The sequence below is a fragment of the Talpa occidentalis genome, unplaced genomic scaffold (assembly GCF_014898055.3).
Source record: "Talpa occidentalis isolate TD23 unplaced genomic scaffold, MPIMG_talOcc4v2.1 talOcc4.11, whole genome shotgun sequence".
NCBI lineage: Eukaryota > Metazoa > Chordata > Mammalia > Eulipotyphla > Talpidae > Talpa > Talpa occidentalis.
The window spans coordinates 12,538,437-12,559,596 of NW_023601104.1; the positions used below are offsets into that span (position 1 = coordinate 12,538,437).

Consider the following 21,160-nt stretch of genomic DNA (forward strand, 5'->3'; position numbering starts at 1 on the left):
AGCTGGTTCTAACTCCAGAACCCCAGCCACCCCAGGTCCATCCAGGACCACAATGCTCTGGTAGCCTTTGAGCCTAAGGTGGAAACTATTAGGATTGAAGGACATCTGGGATGTGATATGGGAAGGAATTCAAAGGAAGGTGAAGGGAGAGATCTCCTAGGATTTTTCCTAAAACATGATGTTGGGTAGTATGTAGAGACACCTGCAGGGGTTTTGTTTTCCTGGCAGGATTTCTAAGCACCTTACTTATGTGTTGACATGTTTAATGGTGGTCTCTTGCACCACCACCACCACCACTACCCAGGTGGAATGTAAGATCCATGGAGACAGGGACTTGCTTTATTTATAGCCTTATTCCCTACATTCAGAACAATGTTTGACACATCTAGACACTCAGTAAATATTTCTTGAATGAGTGAATGAGCTCAGGTATTGAAACAGCAGGACACTCCCAGCATCCAGGAAACAGGTGGGAGCTGCTGTAGGGAAAGTGATAATTACACAGGCAAAAGGAGGTGAGAACAAGGACTGACATTTATTAGTACCAGGGAATTAGCCATTGCAATAACAAAATGACAGTGAGCTACTCAGCTAGACTTCTTTTCTTCATTTTAGGAGTGGGGGGTGAGGTTAGTAAGTCATGGTCAAATGCAACCAGTGTACTCAGGCTTCTGTGCCTTCTCACACTTCTAAACGGACACCTTGGAATTCAGCAGCCCTGAACAGACTCCTGGGGACCAGTGCAAATGGCAAATTGGGATTATCTTTTGCCGCCATCTGCTTTACCACCCACTTGGAAGCCCTGTGAAACCTCTCCTGTGTTGGGGAATGATACAACTGCATTTGAACTTGCACCTTTTCCTGAAGCTCACAACCTGTGCAGCAAGCTCATTATTCCATAATTTATAACCCAGCTTCCACAGAGACAATCTTGTAGCCCTTTATGTCCTTAAATTTGTCACTTCTCAGGTTGGCTTGTATCTGCCTTTGGCCACTCTTGAAGGGCACAGTCTCCAGAGTGATGCTCGCTCTATGTTGGGGCTTGAGGACTCCAATGCTGCAGCAGAGAAAGGAATGTCAGGACACAGTAGGCATCAAGATAACCCCAAATCCCTTTTCTACTCAGCAACCAGGTCTCTCCTTTCCTGGTGTTCTCAGAGAAGGACAGAACTAACTCCTGGATAAGATCGCAACACTCACAGGACTCTCTGCTGTTTCTTGAAGAGACCACTTCCTTCGACAGTCAGCACACAGTCTGCAACCTGCTCCAAGAGGGGGTTTGAAAATATCACCTGTATGGAAAGTGGCTGGTTCACAATAGCTGCTCCTAAAACCTAAACAGAGAAATCCAGAGGAAAAAAAAGAGCAGAGAATTAGTCTCAGTCCACAATTCCGCAAACATTTATGGAGGGCACTCTTTCCTAGAGGTCTGCTTCCTGAAGAGCTAGACTGACATGGCCTTAGTTTTTCCAATTATGGGTTAAAAACCAATGCTAACAGGTTGTAATCAAAATCTTTAAAAATTGAAATAGAAAAGAAGAAAATACCAGTGTCCATCACACAAGATAGTTATGTGAAACTTCTGTATCATTTATTTAAAATGGATTCTTGTGCTAAGTTGTGATGTAACAAAATTTAAATCACTCAACCCAGTATATAGAGAAATCTGATGAACTGGGAGTCTCCAGTGATGTTTCCTCTGCTCCAAAGATTTCATCCAAGTGTGAAATAATAAGAGTTGTGAAAGAATTCTTATGAGTAATGTGAATGGATAAAATCTTTTGCGGTTTTTGTTTGTTTTTTTCTTTTTGAATTCCACTCCATCCCTTTCTCATCTCCGTGGCTCATTTCATTTCATACCAATGTGTGAGAGAAGACCAAAAGGAGCATGCAGGGCTATGAGAGAGAGAGAAAAGACAGTGGTCCCAGGAAACCTTTGGAAACCCTCTCTAAAATGGACTCCAGTGAGAGGGCTTGCCAGAAGCACCCCACCAGGGGGCACCACAGTCTCATGGGCTTTGGGAAGACATCACTATGAGGAAGGGACAATGTCTTCCCACTCAGAGTATGAGAGGTCCTTAGAGGCCATCTAGTCGAATCTTCTTATTTGACAATTCCAGAGGCAGAGGCCCAGCGACTTGTCCAGGGATTCATAATCCAGAAATAGCAAATCAAACCTGAGCTGATCTTCTTCCTACTCAGGTCCATCCCATTGAGCTCATATGTCTTCGTGTTGACCCCAGGGAAGGCCAACATTGGGAGGTGGCACAAGAGCAGGATCTCTTTCTGACCTCTGCATGGCACTTGCTCAAGTTCCACCTAGACGGCCTCTAATGGTACAAGATGATGGAGACCTCACCTAGCGTTTTCAGGCAAACCTCTTGTTTCTGGTGGCAAGGTATGGGGAGACCAGAAGAAGCAAAAGAAAGGAATGCTATTCACTTGAGTAGGCCAGGTTGCCCTCTCTGGGTCCTTTACCCCATCCCAAGAACCCCTTAGGACAATTGCAGGGCTCTTGCCTACATTTATTACGATGCCTGGATAGGTTAAGGTGATGATCTTGTTCACCAGGATCTTCTCGGGACTGCTTTTCTCTTCGCCCAGGGCACTGATGCGGATCAGCTTGTCTGTTGACAGATACTGGCTGTACTGGGAGTAGGGAACTTGGCAGGGATGGTACTTTGCTAGGGAGAGAACACAAGAATGGGGTGAGGCTAGGCTAGCTAGAAAATGAGCTTGGCATGGGTTGGACTTGGGGACCCTTCTCTAATATGTACTAGGCCCCCATAACGGAGACCACTGAGATGAAGAGAGGTAAAATGGCTTGCCTAAGGTCATTTTGCTAGTTAATGGGTAAAATGAGGCTTTAACCAAGGTCTGATGGTTCCAAAGCTCAGGCTTTTCCCACTAAATCAGGCTACTTTCCTTGACATAGTAAATGAAGGGAGGAGGAGGAGAAAGGGCAGGAGAAGTAGGAGAGGAAGTGGACGAGGGAGAGGAGAAGGAGGAATCTGCTGCAGGAAGAGCCTTATCACAGGGGTCTGACGCCAGAACCCTTGTTGTCTGACAACCCTGCTAGCATTTTCACCACCCGCCCTGTACATGGATTACCTCTGTGCCCATACCCAGTTCCCATACCTTCACCAGGAGAGAGTGTGATGAAGGCTGTGTCCTGCCAGAACGGGGGCAGGGGACTACCATCATGAAGCAGGGACTGGGCACTCAGGTTCACTTTGAGGTCCTTGAACTTGCGTGACATGTTGAGAGCGATCAGGGCAAACCTTACATCCTGGCCCATGTTGGGTGGGTCGAGCAGCTGAAATTTCAGGGAGACCTGAACAACATCACTGGGCGGAGGAGGGGGTGTTGCCTCCATGCTCCGAGGTCTGGGACCAGAGGGTTGCAATTCTGCTGGGTGGGTGCCTTGGGCCTGTCTAACCTTCAGCTTCTGAAGAGCCTTCAGAAATATCTGTCTCTCCTGGGGGGAACCTGAAAGTTAAGAGCACAGCATTAACTGTGGGCCAGGCTGATGGTTGGTGGGGAAGAGTAAGCCTTGGTTAAACATTCCCCGCAACAGCTCCACCAATACTACAGGGGTGTTAAAATCTTCATTTCCAATAACAAACAATCCCCACTATTCATCAAGTGCTTTCCAAGGGTCAGGCTCTGCTGAGCCCTTCACACCTTTCATCCTCACATCCACAATGACAGAGATGTATTGTTATTATTATAATACAGATGAGGAAAATGGGCCACAGACAGGTCATGTAATTGTCCAAGCTACACAAATTGAAAGGGATGGAGTCCAGTAGGAAACTAGATCTCCCCAACTTGACAGTATGTACTTATAACCAGTAGATTCTATCCAACTTTTCCCAAGGAAAAGGCAAGGGCCCACAAATGCAGAGGAATAAACTCTTAAAGAAAACAGGGTTTGTTGTGATTTCCTCCTCCAGAACCAAATTATCTGTCAGGTGTAGCCTAATACCTAGAAATTGAGAAACTGAGAAGCCACAGTAAATGAAAGGAAATTTGGGAAAACAGAGTTCCCAGAGTGGTCAGTCCTGGGAGGCTGTGTGGGAATACCAATCATGTTTCCCTCACAGTCCCAGCAGCTGCCTTCACTGAGCACTTACTATCCTCAGGAACCAGCCCCACCCTTCAGTGCATTCCTGCAACCTCCCCAGGCAGAGGCCACTTTTGTCCCCTTGCTCTGGGTGTCATTTTAAACCCAGGTCCAGGTGAAAGAGTAGCTTGAGTCTGGCATGACTAGATTGGACCCAGAGAAATGTGAAGCAGATTTGGCTCATCTGTGGTCTGCTCAATTCTCAAATCCTGTCAGTCTGGGTAGGAGACAGAATACAGTTCGTCCTTGAACAACATAGATTTGAACTGTGAGGGTCCACTTAAAAGTGGATTTTTTTTCCCAACAAATATCAATGCATGAATCACTATACCTGTAAATAAATGAGAGTCATTTTTATATTTTTATTTTTGATGTCTACTGTTAGTAATATAACTGTGACAAGTGTTTTGTATCGTATAAGACAATATTGATGTAGATTCTGAGAGATGATTTATCTTGTGAACAAATGACATAAATTTACTGTATCTACAAATATGAATTGTAAATGTATTTTCTTTTTTTTTATTTATTTATACAAGAACTGGGGTATAGGCCAGATGCGTGGGAGGGTGAGAGGATTCACCAGAGACAGAGCAGGGAACAGAACAGGCAGACTGACTGAAGCACACTGCTGAGGGGAGCAGTGGGCGAGACAGAAGAGGTCTGCCGTGCCATGTGGGTATCTCCCCTGCCAGCCAGGATTGAACCTGTGCTGCAGAGGCTGCGGACAGCTTCACAGTGCGGCGCACAACTGCCTGCGCCACCAGGGAGGCCCTCTTTATGATTTTCTTAATAACATTTTCTATTCTCTACTTTGTTGTAAGAATACAGTATATAATACACATTACATAGAAAATATGTGTTAATTGACTATGTTAACGGTAAGGCTACTGGTCAACAGCTGGCACTTGGTAGTTAATTTTTGGGGGAATCAAAAGTTATACTTGAATTTACAACTGCTTAGGGACTCAGCACCCCTAACCCTTGCATTGTTCAAGGATCAACTGTGCTGCCTGACTGCTCAGGACACTCCGGCCCACCAGAATATAGTACTAACCTCCCCCCCCATACAGTACTAACCTCCTGTAAAGGTGAACCCATGTACCTCTAGGAAATACTGTCAATGCCCTACCCACATCTCTTGACATTTGCCATTACAGTGCCAGTGTGCCTAAATTCAAATCCTAGCACCTATGCCTCTTCAAGATATTTTCTGCCACCAGAGCTGACACAGCCCATGGAGAGGTGTAGGCCGTAGGCACTAGGGAATTTACACCCCTATGGAGCAGCCCTCAATCCCTGATGGACAGGAGTTGGCGGATCAATAATCTAGTCCCTTTGCCTCTTAGGTAGGATACTGATGTATCCTACCTTCAGTTCTACACTTCACACTGAATCCCTGACAGGGTTGCCAGTTATAGCAAACAAAAAGATGGGGCCATTTAATTTGAATTTCAGATAAACAACAAATAATTTGGGACACACACTAAAGCAACCCTCGCCTGGAAGTCTCCGGCGAGACTGCACTCTGGCTGCCCATCTGCTAACAGGCTTGAAGGGGCACCATGCATAAGCTTCCTCCTCTCCTTTGTCTCACTAGATCACTCTCCTTCCTTCCAGTAGTTCTTGGCTTGCCTCACAGGGTAAATCACATGCACTCAAACCCTCACTTCAGGATTTGTTTCTGGACTCTCCAACCAAAATATCCCCAGAATAGATGGGGAGTGGAAGAAGTGAGGGGTAGTACCACTGAGCTGGGTCCAGTGCTTTTTATCTTACTGTGTAGTCCCATCCTAGTCTGATTCTAGTGTTTTCCCTGTGTCCACCTAAAGGCCCACATAGACAAACCACAGACTCACCACTCCCCAGCACTCCCAGCTACTGCTCAACTACCCACTGACCACACCCTGACCCATTCCTGGTCGGATCTTGTCTCTCACCATGCTGCTAGCCCTTGCTGCTAGCCCTTGCTGCTAGCCCTGGAGACATTTGCTTGACTCCTTAGTGGTCGGTTTTCTCAATTCCCAGAAATTAGCCTACATCTGACTAATTAGCTCCACTTTTGCCCCTGCTGGCTTGGGAAAGAAGCCCCTGCCAGATGTCTACCTCTCAGAACCTTCCTCTGTAGAGGGCAGTAGTATCAGTAGACATTTGACCTTACATCAGCCTTAGGGCTGCCTGGTGGTCTAGCCTATCCTGCAAACACTCAATAAAACACAACTATTGGGCTTCCCCAGTTGCGCAGCGGTTGAGCGCTGGGTTGCGAAGCTGCCTGCAGCCTCTGCAGCACCGGTTCAATCCCCGGCTGCTCCCTGGACACCAAAGGAGGGTCCCACATGACGTGCAGAACTCTCCTGCCGCCTGCTGCTCCCCTCAGCAGTGTGCTTCCTTCTGCCTGCTCTGCTCCCCGCTCTGGCTCTGGTGAATTCTCTCACCCTCCTATGCTTCTGACTGTACCCAGTCAGTGCTTGTATAATAAATAAATAAAATAAATCTTAAAAAAAAAAAAAACACAACTATTTAAATAATAAGTTAAATAAAATTGAGTTAATAGGAGATAGTTACTAAATCCTCTTCCATCTTTTGTGGGAGGTTGATTGTGGGGGGAGGCAGGAGAGAGAGAATGATACACTGTTAGTGGCCCCACACTCAATGTGAACATCCCATGGAGGATGTGAGGCAGTGGAGACACCCCAATTAATATTTTAAAATTGAAGGGTTGAGAACCCAGCAGGCCTGGGCCCTGCTCAGTATTTACACTCTGGTTCCCCAGAGGCCTGTCCCAGCTGGTTGGACAGTTCCCAGGGAGTAGGGGGAAGGTGCTCACCGGACTCGGCCTCTGGGTGAGGCCTGCTTAGTCGTACCTTCTCCATACTTGTAGCTGTCTGTGATGTCATCCCGCTCATCACTCAGGATGCTCTTGGTGCTGATAAAATTGCCAATAGAATTTGTGTCCTGGTAAAGTTTCTGCTCCTTCCCACCATAGACTAGCCAGGACATGCAGTCAGCATTCACCATGGAAAAGGCAAAGGGTGTATCATAGTTCAGATTCACCTCTCCCTCCTTGATGGCTTTGACTGAGGCAGGGCCGCAACAGTAGAGGCCTGAAGGAGAACAGAAGAGTCTCTGTGGGCTGCTGCTGGAGGTTTGGCGGGGGCAGAGACTATCTCTGTGGGAGTGGGTTCTGCTGCTCTTTGGAGAGCCTCACCATTGCTGGTCTCCTGTGGTGTGGCGTCCAACACCTGCCAGCCTCCATATCCAGGAGGGAGGTCCTTTCGCACCATCCAGCACTCATCCCAGACATGGAAATTCCTGGGGGGAGAAGCCAAAGAATCGGTGTAAAGTGAAGCTAAGAGAGTTTGTGGTACTTGTTTTCTTTCTGGAGCAAGATAGGGGATGGATGAGCAAATGGATCACTAGGGAGAAAGACAGACTTAGCACACCCCAGGCCTTTAACCCTCTGTGTGAGGGGATAACAGCTTTTCCTCCTTTGAGCCTTAGCTTGCTCAGAAAAGTGCTTTCCTCTGCCGAAACTGTTTGTGAATCAACGGAAGGCTTCCAAACTCAAATGAAATAAAAAACCGTTCACTTGCTCTCAAAAAGATCATCCTTTTTGATGCCCTTTCCTATGTGTGTTGCTGGCTCACAGAGGCTCAGGCTCTTGTGTCTGGGGTTAAGATTTTGGGCCCTCTTGTGGTTATACCCACAGGCTAAATGGTGGAGGTGACAAGGAGGCAAACTCAGTCTTTGTCAAGAGACACAGAGCTCTTGTGATGTGAGGGTTCTAAACCCAAAATCGTTGTTTTTATGGCCAGCTATTTCCCAGTCTTAGGGTTGGGGCACCAGGTCCTGGGGCTGGTGACAGACGGGAGGGCATGAGACCTGGGCACAGCCCTGCCCTACCTCCTGCCGGTGGGGTTTGCCCTAGAAAGAGACTGAGAGGTTCTCTCTCACCAGACAGTGTCCTTCTTCTTATTCTCCAAAATCCTGCCTGTGTTGTCGTAATACTCATCTATGATCAGGTTTCCATCTGTGTCGTGGCCAGAATCAAAGTTGGTGATCACACGCGTGGGGATCCCCAGGCACCTCATCACTGTAGAAAAGGACAGAAAAATCCCCTGTGAGCTGTGGGTTCATGAATTCTGTGGCACCCTGCACTCAGGGCCCTGGGCCCAAGAAAATTGCTCATTGGCATCTGCAGGATCAGGCAGGAGCTGACTGGGGCACTTGGTTAGTGACACCTCCATCCTCCTGCCTCATCTTCCTGCATTCTGCTCCCTGGGGCTCATGGAAAAGACTCCCTGAAAAGTTGAGAATGCTGGTTGCTCAGATATGCACTACTAGGGCCAACAGAAAGTTTAACTAGTCATCAGTTCCTCTGCCTGGGCCAGCACACCTTCCTTGGCAAGATTTAGCAGAATGACTCGGTCCTGCTTCTTTCCTGGCCATACATCTCTATCTTCAAACCAAATAGGTTTTTTTTCTTCCTGTGGTAAAGATTGTTGGCTGAGACCATCAGAATTCTTTTTCCAATTTGGAAAGAATTTAATTAACAAATAAACACGGGGAAAATGGTCTGGGGAGAGCAGTCTCCTCAAGATCAATGCCCGCTCCAGCCATGGCAAACCCTAAGGGGCACCTGGACCTGTCTGAACAGAACCAGACTCAACCAGAAACACTCTGCATGCTCCACCTTCTCATCCCGTACACATTCCTCCTTATATACAGATTTAAAACAATCAACCACAGCTTGTTATAAAGCAGCTTCTAGTGCTCCTGTGCTGGCTTGAAACATTAATGCATGCAAATCCAGGAGGTTTTAAGGGCTTCACCAGTTAATTTTGGCAAAAACAAACAAACCAACTTCATAAACAGGATTAAAAACCACTGAAGTGAAAACAATGTATTTCTCAACTGTCTGGCATTAGACTATCGCTACAATTTTTTTTTTTTAATTCTATGTCCTTCTCTCCCCCAATTTAGGTATATGTTCATTGCAGCATAATACAAAGTCCTGTGTCAAGCCAGTATTCTGGGCTTCTGGGCTCAGAGTTCACAGGTGAAGGTCATTAAGTCCAGGGACTCATGGAAGGTGCTTGCAGTCTTCCTTCAGCCCCAGGAAGGTGCTGTCCTCTTCCAGACCAGCACCACCCACAGCACCCAACATTGGGTGCAGGCATGTCTTGTTCGAACAAGGACCAAGACACGTAAGTACCTTTGGCCACAACAATGCGCTAGTCTGAGTTACTAAGGGGCTGTTAGAGAGGCTGAGATCAAGACTTAATTGTTTTTGTCCATGGTGCTATCCAATGACACTGGCCTCCTTCCTAGAGGGGAGCAGTCCCAGGTTGTCCATACCTAAGTACCTGTCAGAAGCTCCCACCAGTAATCAGGGAATCTTTGGAATTGTGGTTAGTGAGCAAACATTTTTGTGGCCACAGAAAGGCAGAGGGACTGTGGCAAAGGCTCTGTCCTACCTGGTTGAATGATTCTGTGAGAGGGCAAGTGGCTGGTGGGAGCCAAGCACACTTTCCTGAAGTGCTCAGTCCAGGTGGTGGAATGCTCCTTCAATTTTGAAGAAGTGCACAGTAACAGTGATGCTAGGCGTGGGGAGGTGCCCGCCATCCATGCTAGAGGCCAGTGAGCAGTTGCTCATATACCACTTTACTCCTCTCCAGAACTCAGAGTTTCTTTCCTTAAACAACAGCTAGGGACATGTTGAACCTCAACTCCTGGGTAAAGGTAGTGAAGAGGAATTGGCAGGGCAGGCGTTGCCACTCTGACTTCCCAGGTTTGTGGCAGTCTGTGGGTCCTGTGGGGGCTCAAGCACAGCAGGACAGGTAGGTTGTATGTGCTCACGGGGGGTGCCAGTCTGCTAGCCTCCTCAGCAGCTGCTGGGGATCACCCACCCCTCATCTCAACCCTGCTCCTCAGACCATTAAAGTCATAGGCAAAGAGTTCTGTGGCTTAGATTTCCCCCTTTCAATGAGTGCGTTGTTTCAGAATCTTCTTAAGGAAATCATCACAGATCAAACCAAGAAGGGAAGAAAACCTTGTAAAGAGGGCTAGAAATGAAAGTCTACCTAGTAGAGAAATTCTTACAAAGATCGAGAATGTTATCTTTATTCCTAAAGAGGCATCTCTTCCCTTTGCCAGAAAACTTCTTTTTTTTTTTTTATCTTCTGCCTTATCTGACCCCCTCCCCATTCTGCACTCTTTTTAGTACACCATTAATTCTACCCCAGCCCAGCACCAGAGTCCTTAGAACCCCTATCCCTTCAGGTCCAGCAGTGACAGTCCACCCAATTCAACAACAATGTCTATGAGCCAAATATGATGCTAAGTATTTTATTTACAAAAGGCTCAGAATAACTCTACCATGGTAGCTACTAATATTAACCCTGTTTTAAAGGTGAAGAATCAGAGGCTAAGGAAAGTTTGCTACATTGACCAAGGTCACACAGCTAGAAAGTTGCAGAACTTATCATTCAAATCTCTTTTCACTGATAAACTTGTACTCAATTCTGAGGCTCCCTCCTACTGCTATGCACAGAGTTCAACACCATAGTATTTTCACCTAGCTGTTAATCCAAAGCATTTTCCCATTTATCAAATATTTGCCAAAGCATACTTTCTAGTGGTGGTTATTTTTAGGCATTTAGTTGTTTAACAGTTTTTCCCCTGTTGTAAGTAATACTGTGATGAACATCTTTGTTGATCCATCTTTATCTCCCCTCCCCCTTAGGATAGATTCTAAAAGGTAAAATGACTGAGTCAAAAATACAGAGATTTCTAAGAGTTTTTCACACTTACTGCTATCATTGTAAAAAGTTTTATAGCTTTTAGTTTACTTGCATATACTAAACATTTAATTGCTTATAGATTTTTGTTTAGGCTCCTTCTTACACTTTGGCACAAAGTGTAAGGCCACCTCTGAAGACACACCTATGTGTGAGGGGACACACCTCTGAATGTACCCCAGGACGGGGGGGTAGAAGCATTATAGGGAACTTGGAGCTTTCCTTGGAGCTCTAAGGCCAATGGCTGAGAGTGAGCAGAGCAATATAGGTGGAGGTGACACAGGAAAGCCTCAGAGGACAGGGTGAAGGTTGGGAAAACTGCATCTGAAGGAACTTGAGACAGGAGTGATGCAATAACTAATTCAGGTGACTCAGAAGCATTGCATGGGCTGAGATTTCTGTTAAGATTACAATCAGGAGGGTGGATAACACTTATGGTAATAAAAGCACATGCCAAGGAGGGCTGGGCAGGAAGAGCAGGAGCAAGCCTCCTCTGTTCTTCACCCTGATTGATGAGTTTATGAACAGCCATTTGTGTCAGTGGTGACGTCAACTCCTGCTCAGCGTGGCTGGTTAGGCACTTTCCACCCCTAACCAGCCACTGGTCTCATGGCAGTGGACATTCTCTACTAAACATGGCACAGGGTTTGCAACAATTTGTGAGTCTGCACTCCTGAGGGCAGGGTTTGTGTGATATTTAACTTTATCATTTTACAGCCATTAATAATACAGGGCCAGACCTATTTTGTAGATACTTGGTGTGTCTTTGCTGGATGGGTGAATGAATGATGTCTCCTGAATCTTTGCCCACTCTGGTGATTTCTGACTTCTGTACAGCACTGTCATAGCTACATGCTATACTTTGGGTACCAAATTTGATTGTCAGAAGAGCAAAAGTGTAGAGTGGTAACGAATTTGCACTGATCCATTTTCTCTCCTTTTTTGTCATGACTTATAAGGGAGGATGGCTGTCACTGTGAAGCTAGGAAGGGGAAAAAATGGTTTGTGACATAGGGAGTGAGGCCATGGCCTTAGCTTCAGTGTCACACTAAGGGAACTAAAGGCACTCAGACTGATGCATCGCCGTATTTTCTGGGGTCTTGCTGCCTCAGTCCTTCTTGCTTTGTCTCCCTACCAAGAGCTCCTCCTATCTTGGGGTTTCATCTCTCACTTCTGTGCCTTGAATTTGAATCTGGAGTGTTTCTGGAGCCCTTGTTGTCATGAATCACAACCCCAGCTGAATGCATCTTTCCATCTTCCCTATTTTCCTGCTGACAACTTTATGGACGTCAGGTGTGGTGCCAAGTACTACACTGGCATGATCTCAATCGTCTCCACAACTCTATGATTATCCCAGCTTTAAAGAGAAAATTGTTTTAGAGAGATTGGGGTCAAATGGCAGAGAGAGAGAAGAACCAGGGCAGCGTTTAAATCCATATTTCTCCAATCTGGAAACCTTCCCATTCTTTAACTATAAGTCACTGCAGCTTCAATAAACAATTCAGTATCACCTCATTCCCAGTAAACCTTCTGTGAAATTTCCCCAACTACTCCATACTACACTAATCTTTCTTGTGCTATCGCTTAATCTCAGTCACACAAAATATGTGCTACACATTTTATTAGAACATGAAGTTCTCTGTGATCTTATATTTGCCTTAGCCTATCAGCCACAGCATTTGCGCATTTTTTCATCCTTATCACAGTACTTGGCACAGAGTAGATGCTCATGAAATTCCTGTTGAAATGAGCTGTCTTCTACCCATGGACAAGGTTTCTTCTGACTATCAGTTCTGATGCACAATTTCATGTGAGACTCAAGTAACTTATTGATAATTTTGTGGTAACTGAGTCTCTTGTAAAAGAGAAGCCCATGTGGGTCATGTGTGTTTGTGTGCATGTACACATGCTAACAGGTGATACTTGAACAAAGGTGGACTTGACCTGAACATTGGAAAGGGGCTGCAGACTTACCCTAGCATTTTATATCACGCCACTCTCTAGGCATTAAGTACCATGGCTCTTCACTTAGCCATTCTGCACTCATTCAGTGCCAAGTCCCTGTGATGAACCGGGCACTGGGCTAAAACGATATTCTTGCTTTCAAGGAGCAGGAACTTCTGAATGGCAGTGGGCACCATGCTGATGGTTTTAAAACATGGGCACTATTTCATGACTGGCAGTGAAGGCTTCTCACTACTTCTCTTGACCTCGCCCATCCCGTCTCCCCTGTGGAAATTTGGCTCCAATTTCATAAGGAAAATCAGTGGAAAGTTAGAGTTCAATTTATCAAAATTCATTTAGTCAACTTTGTTGCCACACTTTCATGGCTTATCCTGAAGAATTTAGTCAAAGCTCCAGCTAACAGAGTTAAAGTGATCACATTGAAATATGATCTCTTAATTTTAGCACCTCTGAATTTAGCACTTCTTAATTTCTCCCTGGATTTATTAAGCTTCTAAGTGATAAAGGTATCACTTTCTTCCCCTCCTGCCATGTTCTTATAACCAAGATGTAATATTGCCTTGGTTTTTCAGATAGGCCGTCATGAATTCATATTTGAACCACTCTTTCATTTCTGAAGTGTCAACAAAACTTAAAAGTACTCTAAAAAATGAACCTATTTTAAAAAACCACCTATCATATCAAGAAGCAGGAAAATATGACCCATAAAACAGGACAAAGGTACATCAATAGAGCTAGATTCAGAAATGACAGAGGTAATAGAACTAGCTTGCAAGGACCTTATAACAATTATTTTAAACATTGAAATATGCCCAAGAGAAGTAAAAGAAAACATGGCTATAATGAGAAGAGAAAGGGAAGATGGACAAAAGACCCAATGGAATGTTTAAAAATGAAAATACAATAAATAAAACCAAAAAAAATCTGGAAAAAATATTTCATGAAGATAATACACATTTTGTAAGAACACACTCAAATATAATACTACATATTAATCACTAGGTAACTAGAAACAAGTTAGGATATAGAAATAAGAAAAATAAATTTATTAACTTTTAAAAAAGGGGACCTTGAAGCAGATGTATTATGACAAATACCACAAAATTAGGAATATGATTAGTTTAAACACTCTAAGGAACAAAGGTTGAAAATAAAGTTTAAAGTAAAAGTGATAGGGAGGATGGGGAATCGAAGTTTGGAGGGTGGCCAGGGACACCTTTTGTACAAGACCCAGCTAGATAGCTAGAGCCCAAGAAGTAGAAATTGAAATAGTATCTGACCAATAGCCAACATTCACTTAAAACTAACACTGTGCCAGGGATCTTTCTAAGTGCTTGCTGTACATTAACCCACAACCCAATGAAGGAACATTCTGTACAATCCTTGATATCTCATAAATCAATGAAGACAGTTGGTAGATTTGTGTTTAAGCCAGGGCATTTCACAAAGCAGTTTGGACTGGAATCTAAAGAAAGTTCGAGACAAAATAAACACACTAGCCTTGGCTGAGGTTCTTTCTTTGAGAACTAAGGAACCAGTAAAAACAAGACGTACTGTTTTGAAATGAAGATAATGAGATACTTGACAGAGGGCACTCTGCAACTAAGTGAGAAGAACTCTTAGAAGACGTCTAGTTCAGGGGTGTTCAAAAAAGCTTTAAACAGAGGACATAAACCAAAGCCTAAATGGGGATCAAATGTACAAAATACTACAAGTGGGAGTTTTGGGGAGAATACCCAGCCCCAAGCACTCAGCCTCCTCATCTCCCACACCATTTCTTGCACCTTCTCGTGATTACTCTGAGCACAGTGCCCCACTTTAGGGAGGAGGGGATCACGCTCCATACACCTGCTCATAGTCACATCTGTCTTCCAACCCTAAACCTGTCACTACTGCTCTCAGCCCATACAGTTGTGGGCAGGGACAGTCCTAGGATGCCTGATTTTTTTTTTTTCCTGCACAACTTCATTGAGATATAATTTATATACCATAAAACTCACCCTTTTAAACTGTACATTTCAATGGCTTGTAACATTCACAGGTAGAGCCACAATGCCTACTCTCTAATCCCAGAATGTTTTCATCATCTCAAAAGGAAAAGCCATGCCTACTAAGGAGTTACTTCTTATTCTCCCCCTCCCCAGCCCAAGACAAACACCCATCTACTCTCTGTCTCTATGACTTTGCCTTTTCTGGACATTTCACATCTATGGAATCATAAAGTAGGTGACTTTTTTTATGCCTGACTTTGGGGAAAATTTTCAGGCAATGGGAAATTTTACCATCTCCTCTGTTCCCTTGCAGTAGAAGGCAACCAGGCTATTTCACAGACTTCAATCAAGGGCTGAGGAGGCCAAATTTGTCACAGGACCAGATGGCTGAAACAGGAAAAGCCTGAAGATCGAGAGTTATGGGGCAGCCAGCCTTGAGCACAGGCAGGATAGGCCAGGGATTTCTCTAAAATTCCCAGAGTTAACAGCCAACTAAATGGATGTGGAGCTGGTTTAAAGCATTATAATCTTATCTTTGATGCACACAAAGTATCTTTTTTTGTGATTTTTCTTTAGGAAGTTGAGATCAGTATGTTGACCCTTACAAAAGATAACACTGAGCTACAGAGGAGAGAATGCACTTCTGAGTCAGACAGGAGTTACTTGGTCAAATATAATATTACATATTAGTCACTAGGTAACTAGGTGACTAGATGAATTTTCTCATCTGTAAAATGATATTAAGGATCTCTACTTTGCAGATTGTGAGGCTTAGAAAGAAAATGCCCAGCATGTGCCTGAAGCACCAGGGTCACTGAATAAGTGGCAGCTCCTAGCAATGTCCCATGAGGCAGTATTTCCTAATGGCTAGAGCTTGGTCACAGAGCCAGCCAGACCTAGATGTGAGACTGGCTTTGCCACTCAGTTGCCTCTGAAAACTGGAGCTGAAGAATCTACTTCATAAGGTCATATGGGAGATGCAGTGAGACAATATTAGTTAGTACTCCTAGGAGGCTGGCACTATTCTAAGCAGTCCCCAATTACAGATCACTCAGTCCTTTCAACAACACTTTGAGGTAGGTACCATTACTTTCCCCATCATACAGCTAAGGAAATTGAGCACAAAGTAAGTGACTTGCCCAAGACTACTCAATTAATGGTAGTACTGGTATTTGAACCCAAGCAGTCTACATCCAGATTCCACAGTCACCATTGCTGTAGCCTGTCAAGGTTCAGCACAATGCCTGGCACCCAAGAAATCCCCAATAAATACCAGCTATTATGATTGTTAAATGGCAGCACCAATCACAACAATAATAAACAATTTGTTTCCCAGCTGTATTGGGTTAGGAATTTTTACCAAGTCCTTAGCTTTAGTGGAGTAGAGGCTGGGTGCTACCCATCTCTGTATCCAAGAGTACTGGAAGCATAGTGCCTAGCATAGAAAAAGAACTCTATATGTGTTGAATGAAAGAATGAGTTTTCGAATTGATATATCTGTTAATATACAGCATGGTGGTCCTTTTGGGCTGCTACTCATTAAGCTACAGTTGGACAGGGCCACATTTGACCCACTTTGCCCAAACCTTTGCTTCCCAGTTCACTAAAGGGCCACAGTTTTCACAAACATTTTAATTGGTCTGCTCCAGTTGTATAATCTCCCTTCACTGGTTCCACCTCTGTCATCACCCAGTTCCAGACAACCACAGCCACACCCTGACCCTCTCCCATCACACACACATAGCCCATCAGATCCTAATACACACGCACACACACACACAGAGCCCATCATATTCTAAGCTTCTCCACACACAGGAAGTTTCCTTCTCTATCATGCATAAGAGCAATCCATTATTTGCCTGTCAATCTTGTATCTGCTCCCTGGATGACCCAGCCTTCCAGTTGACCCAAATCTTTATGACTCTGGGTATGAAAGCTATTGAATTTCTAGTTTCTTACCGCTGGGCAATCAAGCCATCTAACTCGAGAAGGAGCTCTACAGCTACAGAGGAGCAGCTCAGGACTGTTAACAGAAACTTCTTTGTGCTCCTGGACAAAGGCTTGGTCTTACTGCCCAGTAGGCTTGAATAGCCCAGAGATAGGTTCAGCACACATTCACATAGACTGTACCAGGCTTTGTCATACAGGGATTGACTATACAAAAGACTGAGCTCTCAGTAAACAAGTTGTAGGCAGATCTGATCTCCCTGAATTGGACTAGGGAATCCCATAAACAAAAGCCATACTTTGCTTGTTTCCCCAGCTAACAAGAATAATAATTTCCTGATTTAACCCAAGTCAGGTATATGGGTAAGCATGCCAGGAGGCTAAGAGCTGGCCTAAGCATGAGACATAAGTAGGGTGGGAGGGTAAGGGCCAGGAGCAAGTTTGGCCCTGGGTGAGGCAGACTGCCTCCTGCTACCTCCAGTATGTGACTCATTTCCAGGTGTAAGTTCCCTCAACATATCCCTCCGTCAGCCTCTGCCTTCTGCTTATTCCTTTTACCACATGCAAACCAACTTCAATTTGCCATGTTTTCTCCCTAGGTATTTTTTTAGCTTTCTTTTACTAATGCAGCATCCACTTCCTATTTGAGAAGCTGACCTCCATTTCCCCTAACTCCCTGACATGGATTTTGCTTTCAGATCCTGTGAAGTTGTGACTACTCCATACTGAAGGTCATTTTACTTTGGCTGCCATCTTGCTCTGGCCCTACTACCCAGACCATTGCTCAGACACATACCTGCACTGGCCCCACCTTCATTAAGTCCATTCCCCATGTTCAAAAGGGCACCAATCATTTTTTAAGTTTTCCAGTTACTTGACCTCTCACCTTATTCCTGTTTGGATCTAGACAATTTCCAGCCAGACTCATAGGAATATTCTGTCAGGGTTCCCAAGCTCAAGAGAATGGAAGGACACTGGTCTCCAGCAAGTGTGTGACTTCTGCCTCAGAACCATCCTCTGAGAATAAGCCCAGCTATGTGAAGTTTGGGGTCAGTAATGAGACATTTTTATTGGAAAGGGCTTCCTTCCAAACATCCCTTGGTGGAAAACATGTGAGACCAGAATAAGAATGGTTCAGAGAGCTAATAGATGAACCATGACACGTTTTGGGCTTCCCACAGGGCCCTTTCATTCCCTACCTGTGCACATGACAGCTGCGAAGACCCAGCACTGCCCATATCTCACTGGCTGGCAGCCTGTGGCGTGCCACTGTTTCAGGATGGCTACGCTACCGGTCCACTCTGCAGGGTTGATGCCATCTGAGTAATTCTCACTCCAGTTTCCATTGAGTACCCCATTGTCATCATTACTGTTGATCTGAAGAGAAGTCATATATAGAAGTATTAGAAGCATCCTCTTCCTCGGTGAGAGGTGATATGTGAGCAGCCTTGCAAGGCCCATGGGCCTCAGACACAGCGGAGACCTTCATCTCATTTTACCTGGCAATTTACAGACTCATTAGGAAAGGGATGGGGTAGAAAGCTGGCTATTCTGATTGTGCTCCACTGTTAATTATTTATTTATTATCCTATTTCTACTCACCCCCTATGTCCCCTTCCTTCCATCTTCCCATCACCTGTAAAACTAGAGCTTGGCTCTGAGAGCTTGGCTCTGAGAGCTTCTAAAAATACTTCAGAGCAAAGGAAATTTGGAAACAAGATCATTTCCCAAACCAGAGCTATACTCAACCTTTCCCAAAGCAGGAAATTTGGAATTAATTAGCAGGCAATTAGCTAAGTGGTGGCCCCACCTAGCTAGCTCAGAGCTCAGTTGAGAAAACTTATTTTCCACATTCTGTCACCAGTCTCATCCTAAATCACGCTGTCGGAGGGCCCCTGCCTCTTGGCTCTTCACTGCCCCACTGCAGGGGGCAACTTGTGAGTGGTCAGGGCTCCTTCTGCACAGCTTCCTCCCTCCATGGAAACCCCTGGGGCCTCACCATGGCACACACCACCCTGCTGATGTAGACAGGGCTTCCCCTCAGGGCACAGTCTATGGCTGGGTCAATCTGGAAGTGCAGGCTCTTGTCTAGCAGCTCCAAGCAGATGTCTATGATATTCTCTTCAAACTGCAAGGGGAGACACAGAGAGTAAAAGTGTCCATGCTCCACGCAAATATGCAAAGAAATACATGGCCCGCCCCACCTAGCATCTATAAACTCATTTGGAAGTTTACTGTGTCCAGCAGCACGGCCATGAACTGCCTCCTGGGCAGGTATGAGATCTCAGAGCTCCGGAGTTACAGCTCACCCAGTTTGTATGTGCAGGGAGTCAAATCCCTTCCATTTTAAAGTGCCCATTGCTACTGCTGGAGCTTCTTCAAATGAGTCTGATGGAGTCAGATGAGTCTGACTCTGTCTCTCCCTCTTCTCCCTTCAGTCGCCACACTTCTGGAGTCCTTGGAATACCCTTGCTGAAAACACATTGCCTTATCTTTCACTCTCATTCCCTGACCCAGCTCATCATTGGCAGTTACTGCTGAGATGATGGTGCCGGCTTGCAAGACGCCCATGACTCAGGGGCTCTGGACTGACTAATAGCTTGTCTAGCAGCTCCAGGCAGATGTCTATGATACTTCTTCAAACTACAAGGGATGTATGGAAACTTCCCGCCCAGGCAGCCTGACCTCTTGTCCTTCAGGCTTATTGTGAATGCCACTTCCTCTGAAGCCTTCCCTGAGCCCAAGCCTGGTGTAGCTCCATAACCTGGACTGGATATCTTCCTGCTCTTCAGACTATGTTATAGTGAGGGAGCTAAGATCCGTCTTCCCTACATGAGTATACATTCTGTCTCTCTTCAGGTCTTCCCACATCTGCACAACCCAGACTTGGCACAGTGTCCAGAACATAGTAGGGACTCCATGCATCTTTGTTGTATGAGGATAAAAGAATGTATTTGCGCCCATGTAATACAGGCCAATGAACAGGAGTAGGAGCCTTCTCTGATCCATCTTCCCCAGGGGAAAGTTTGATCAGTTCACTTTTATGCTTTAAAATGTTCAAAGGCCCCTACGCCCCACAGAATCAAAGCTCTAAACTCCTCTAGAAGGCACTTAAGACCCTCCTGACTTGGCCCCCTTCTACTCTTCAACTTCTTGTATCCGTATGCCCTGCCTCACCATTTATGCTCCAGCAGCACCAGATTCCTTGTAATCCCTGCATCAGGTCAAGCTGTTTTCTTACCTCTGTGTCCTTGTCATGCTTCTCTCTGCCTGAGATATTTTCCCACCATCCTTTACTTGGATAGCTCAGCTCAAGCATTTTTCCAGGAAGCTTCCCTGACATCCTCATACCTAGCCAAGAACTCTTCATCTGGGCTCCCAGACTCCTTGTGCCTGCCTCTCTATTTTTTTTTTTTTTTTTACAAATCTCTTTGTATGATAAATGATCTGCTTGTGTGTCTGAGTCCCCACTACACTGTGGACTCAAGGGCAGTGTTTCATTCATTTTCATAACTCAGTGTTTATTGCCCTGAGTTACAAGGGCCTAAATACCCAGCACCCTCCCTGTCACTGAGCAGGCCTTCAGTATGTGTTCACAAAATAAAAGAGAAAGGGAAGAAAGCAGCTCAGAAAGCAGCAATTTCTCTTTTGTTTCTGACACATAATGATAAACTCCTCTCCAGGGTTTTGACAGAATTCCCATCTGCCCCGTGGTGAGCTGGGAATTTCTGTTGGGGCCAGTTGAAGCTGCCATATCTCATTTTGATTCTAGCCACCCCAGTGTGTTTGAGTTCTACTTAGGCAAGTAAAGAAGAGGAACCCATATCAAATACACAAAGCTCCACAAGCACCCCCGGGACCTCCAGCTGACAACCCTTCTGAGCAGCCAGGGCTAATCTTCTCCCTGACAGTGTTCCTGGTGCTGGGTTTCAGCCTGAAGAACCTTCTTCCCCTACCTGGCACTGAACTTCCTGGAGCACCTACCCTAGATTGAGCTTTAAGTAGGAGGCAGATCTTCAGTAAGGCAGGAGTTGCACTATGATTGACATGATGCTATTTCTACAAATAAATTCACAAGTCTTAGAATATATTTAGGGGGAAAAAAACAGTGCTTGGGATGATGTTCATGTTCCATGTGTCCATTTTTGTAAGGTTTCCTTGTAAAGTTTTTAAAATGACCTTGTGTTACTTCCATAATAGAAAAGATATACAATCAAAACTAGCCAAAATAATAAATAAATAAAGAGGCAATAGTAATAGGGAGGGAAAATTCGTTGCTACTCATCAGCCCTGCTTCCAGCTGAGGTGTTCAGGGGACAAACTTTCCTCAG

At 45.1% G+C, this 21,160-nt stretch overlaps 1 protein-coding gene across 2 annotated transcripts in view; it reads right to left on the reverse strand.

The window, feature by feature from the left end:
• Positions 1-504: 504 nt before the first annotated feature.
• Positions 505-21,160, reverse strand: part of TGM5 (transglutaminase 5) — a 30,335-nt gene continuing 9,679 nt past the window's right edge. For both annotated transcript variants that reach the window (XM_054701022.1, XM_037502327.2), the window contains 9 exons: positions 18,829-18,957; positions 18,029-18,206; positions 8,081-8,219; positions 7,335-7,438; positions 6,991-7,230; positions 3,139-3,489; positions 2,524-2,684; positions 1,201-1,334; positions 505-1,057 (listed from right to left, as the gene is read on the reverse strand). In XM_054701022.1, the coding sequence (XP_054556997.1) occupies positions 904-1,057; positions 1,201-1,334; positions 2,524-2,684; positions 3,139-3,489; positions 6,991-7,230; positions 7,335-7,438; positions 8,081-8,219; positions 18,029-18,206; positions 18,829-18,957 (1,590 nt within the window). In that variant the 3' untranslated portion in view covers positions 505-903. The remainder of the gene's footprint in view (positions 1,058-1,200; positions 1,335-2,523; positions 2,685-3,138; positions 3,490-6,990; positions 7,231-7,334; positions 7,439-8,080; positions 8,220-18,028; positions 18,207-18,828; positions 18,958-21,160) is intronic.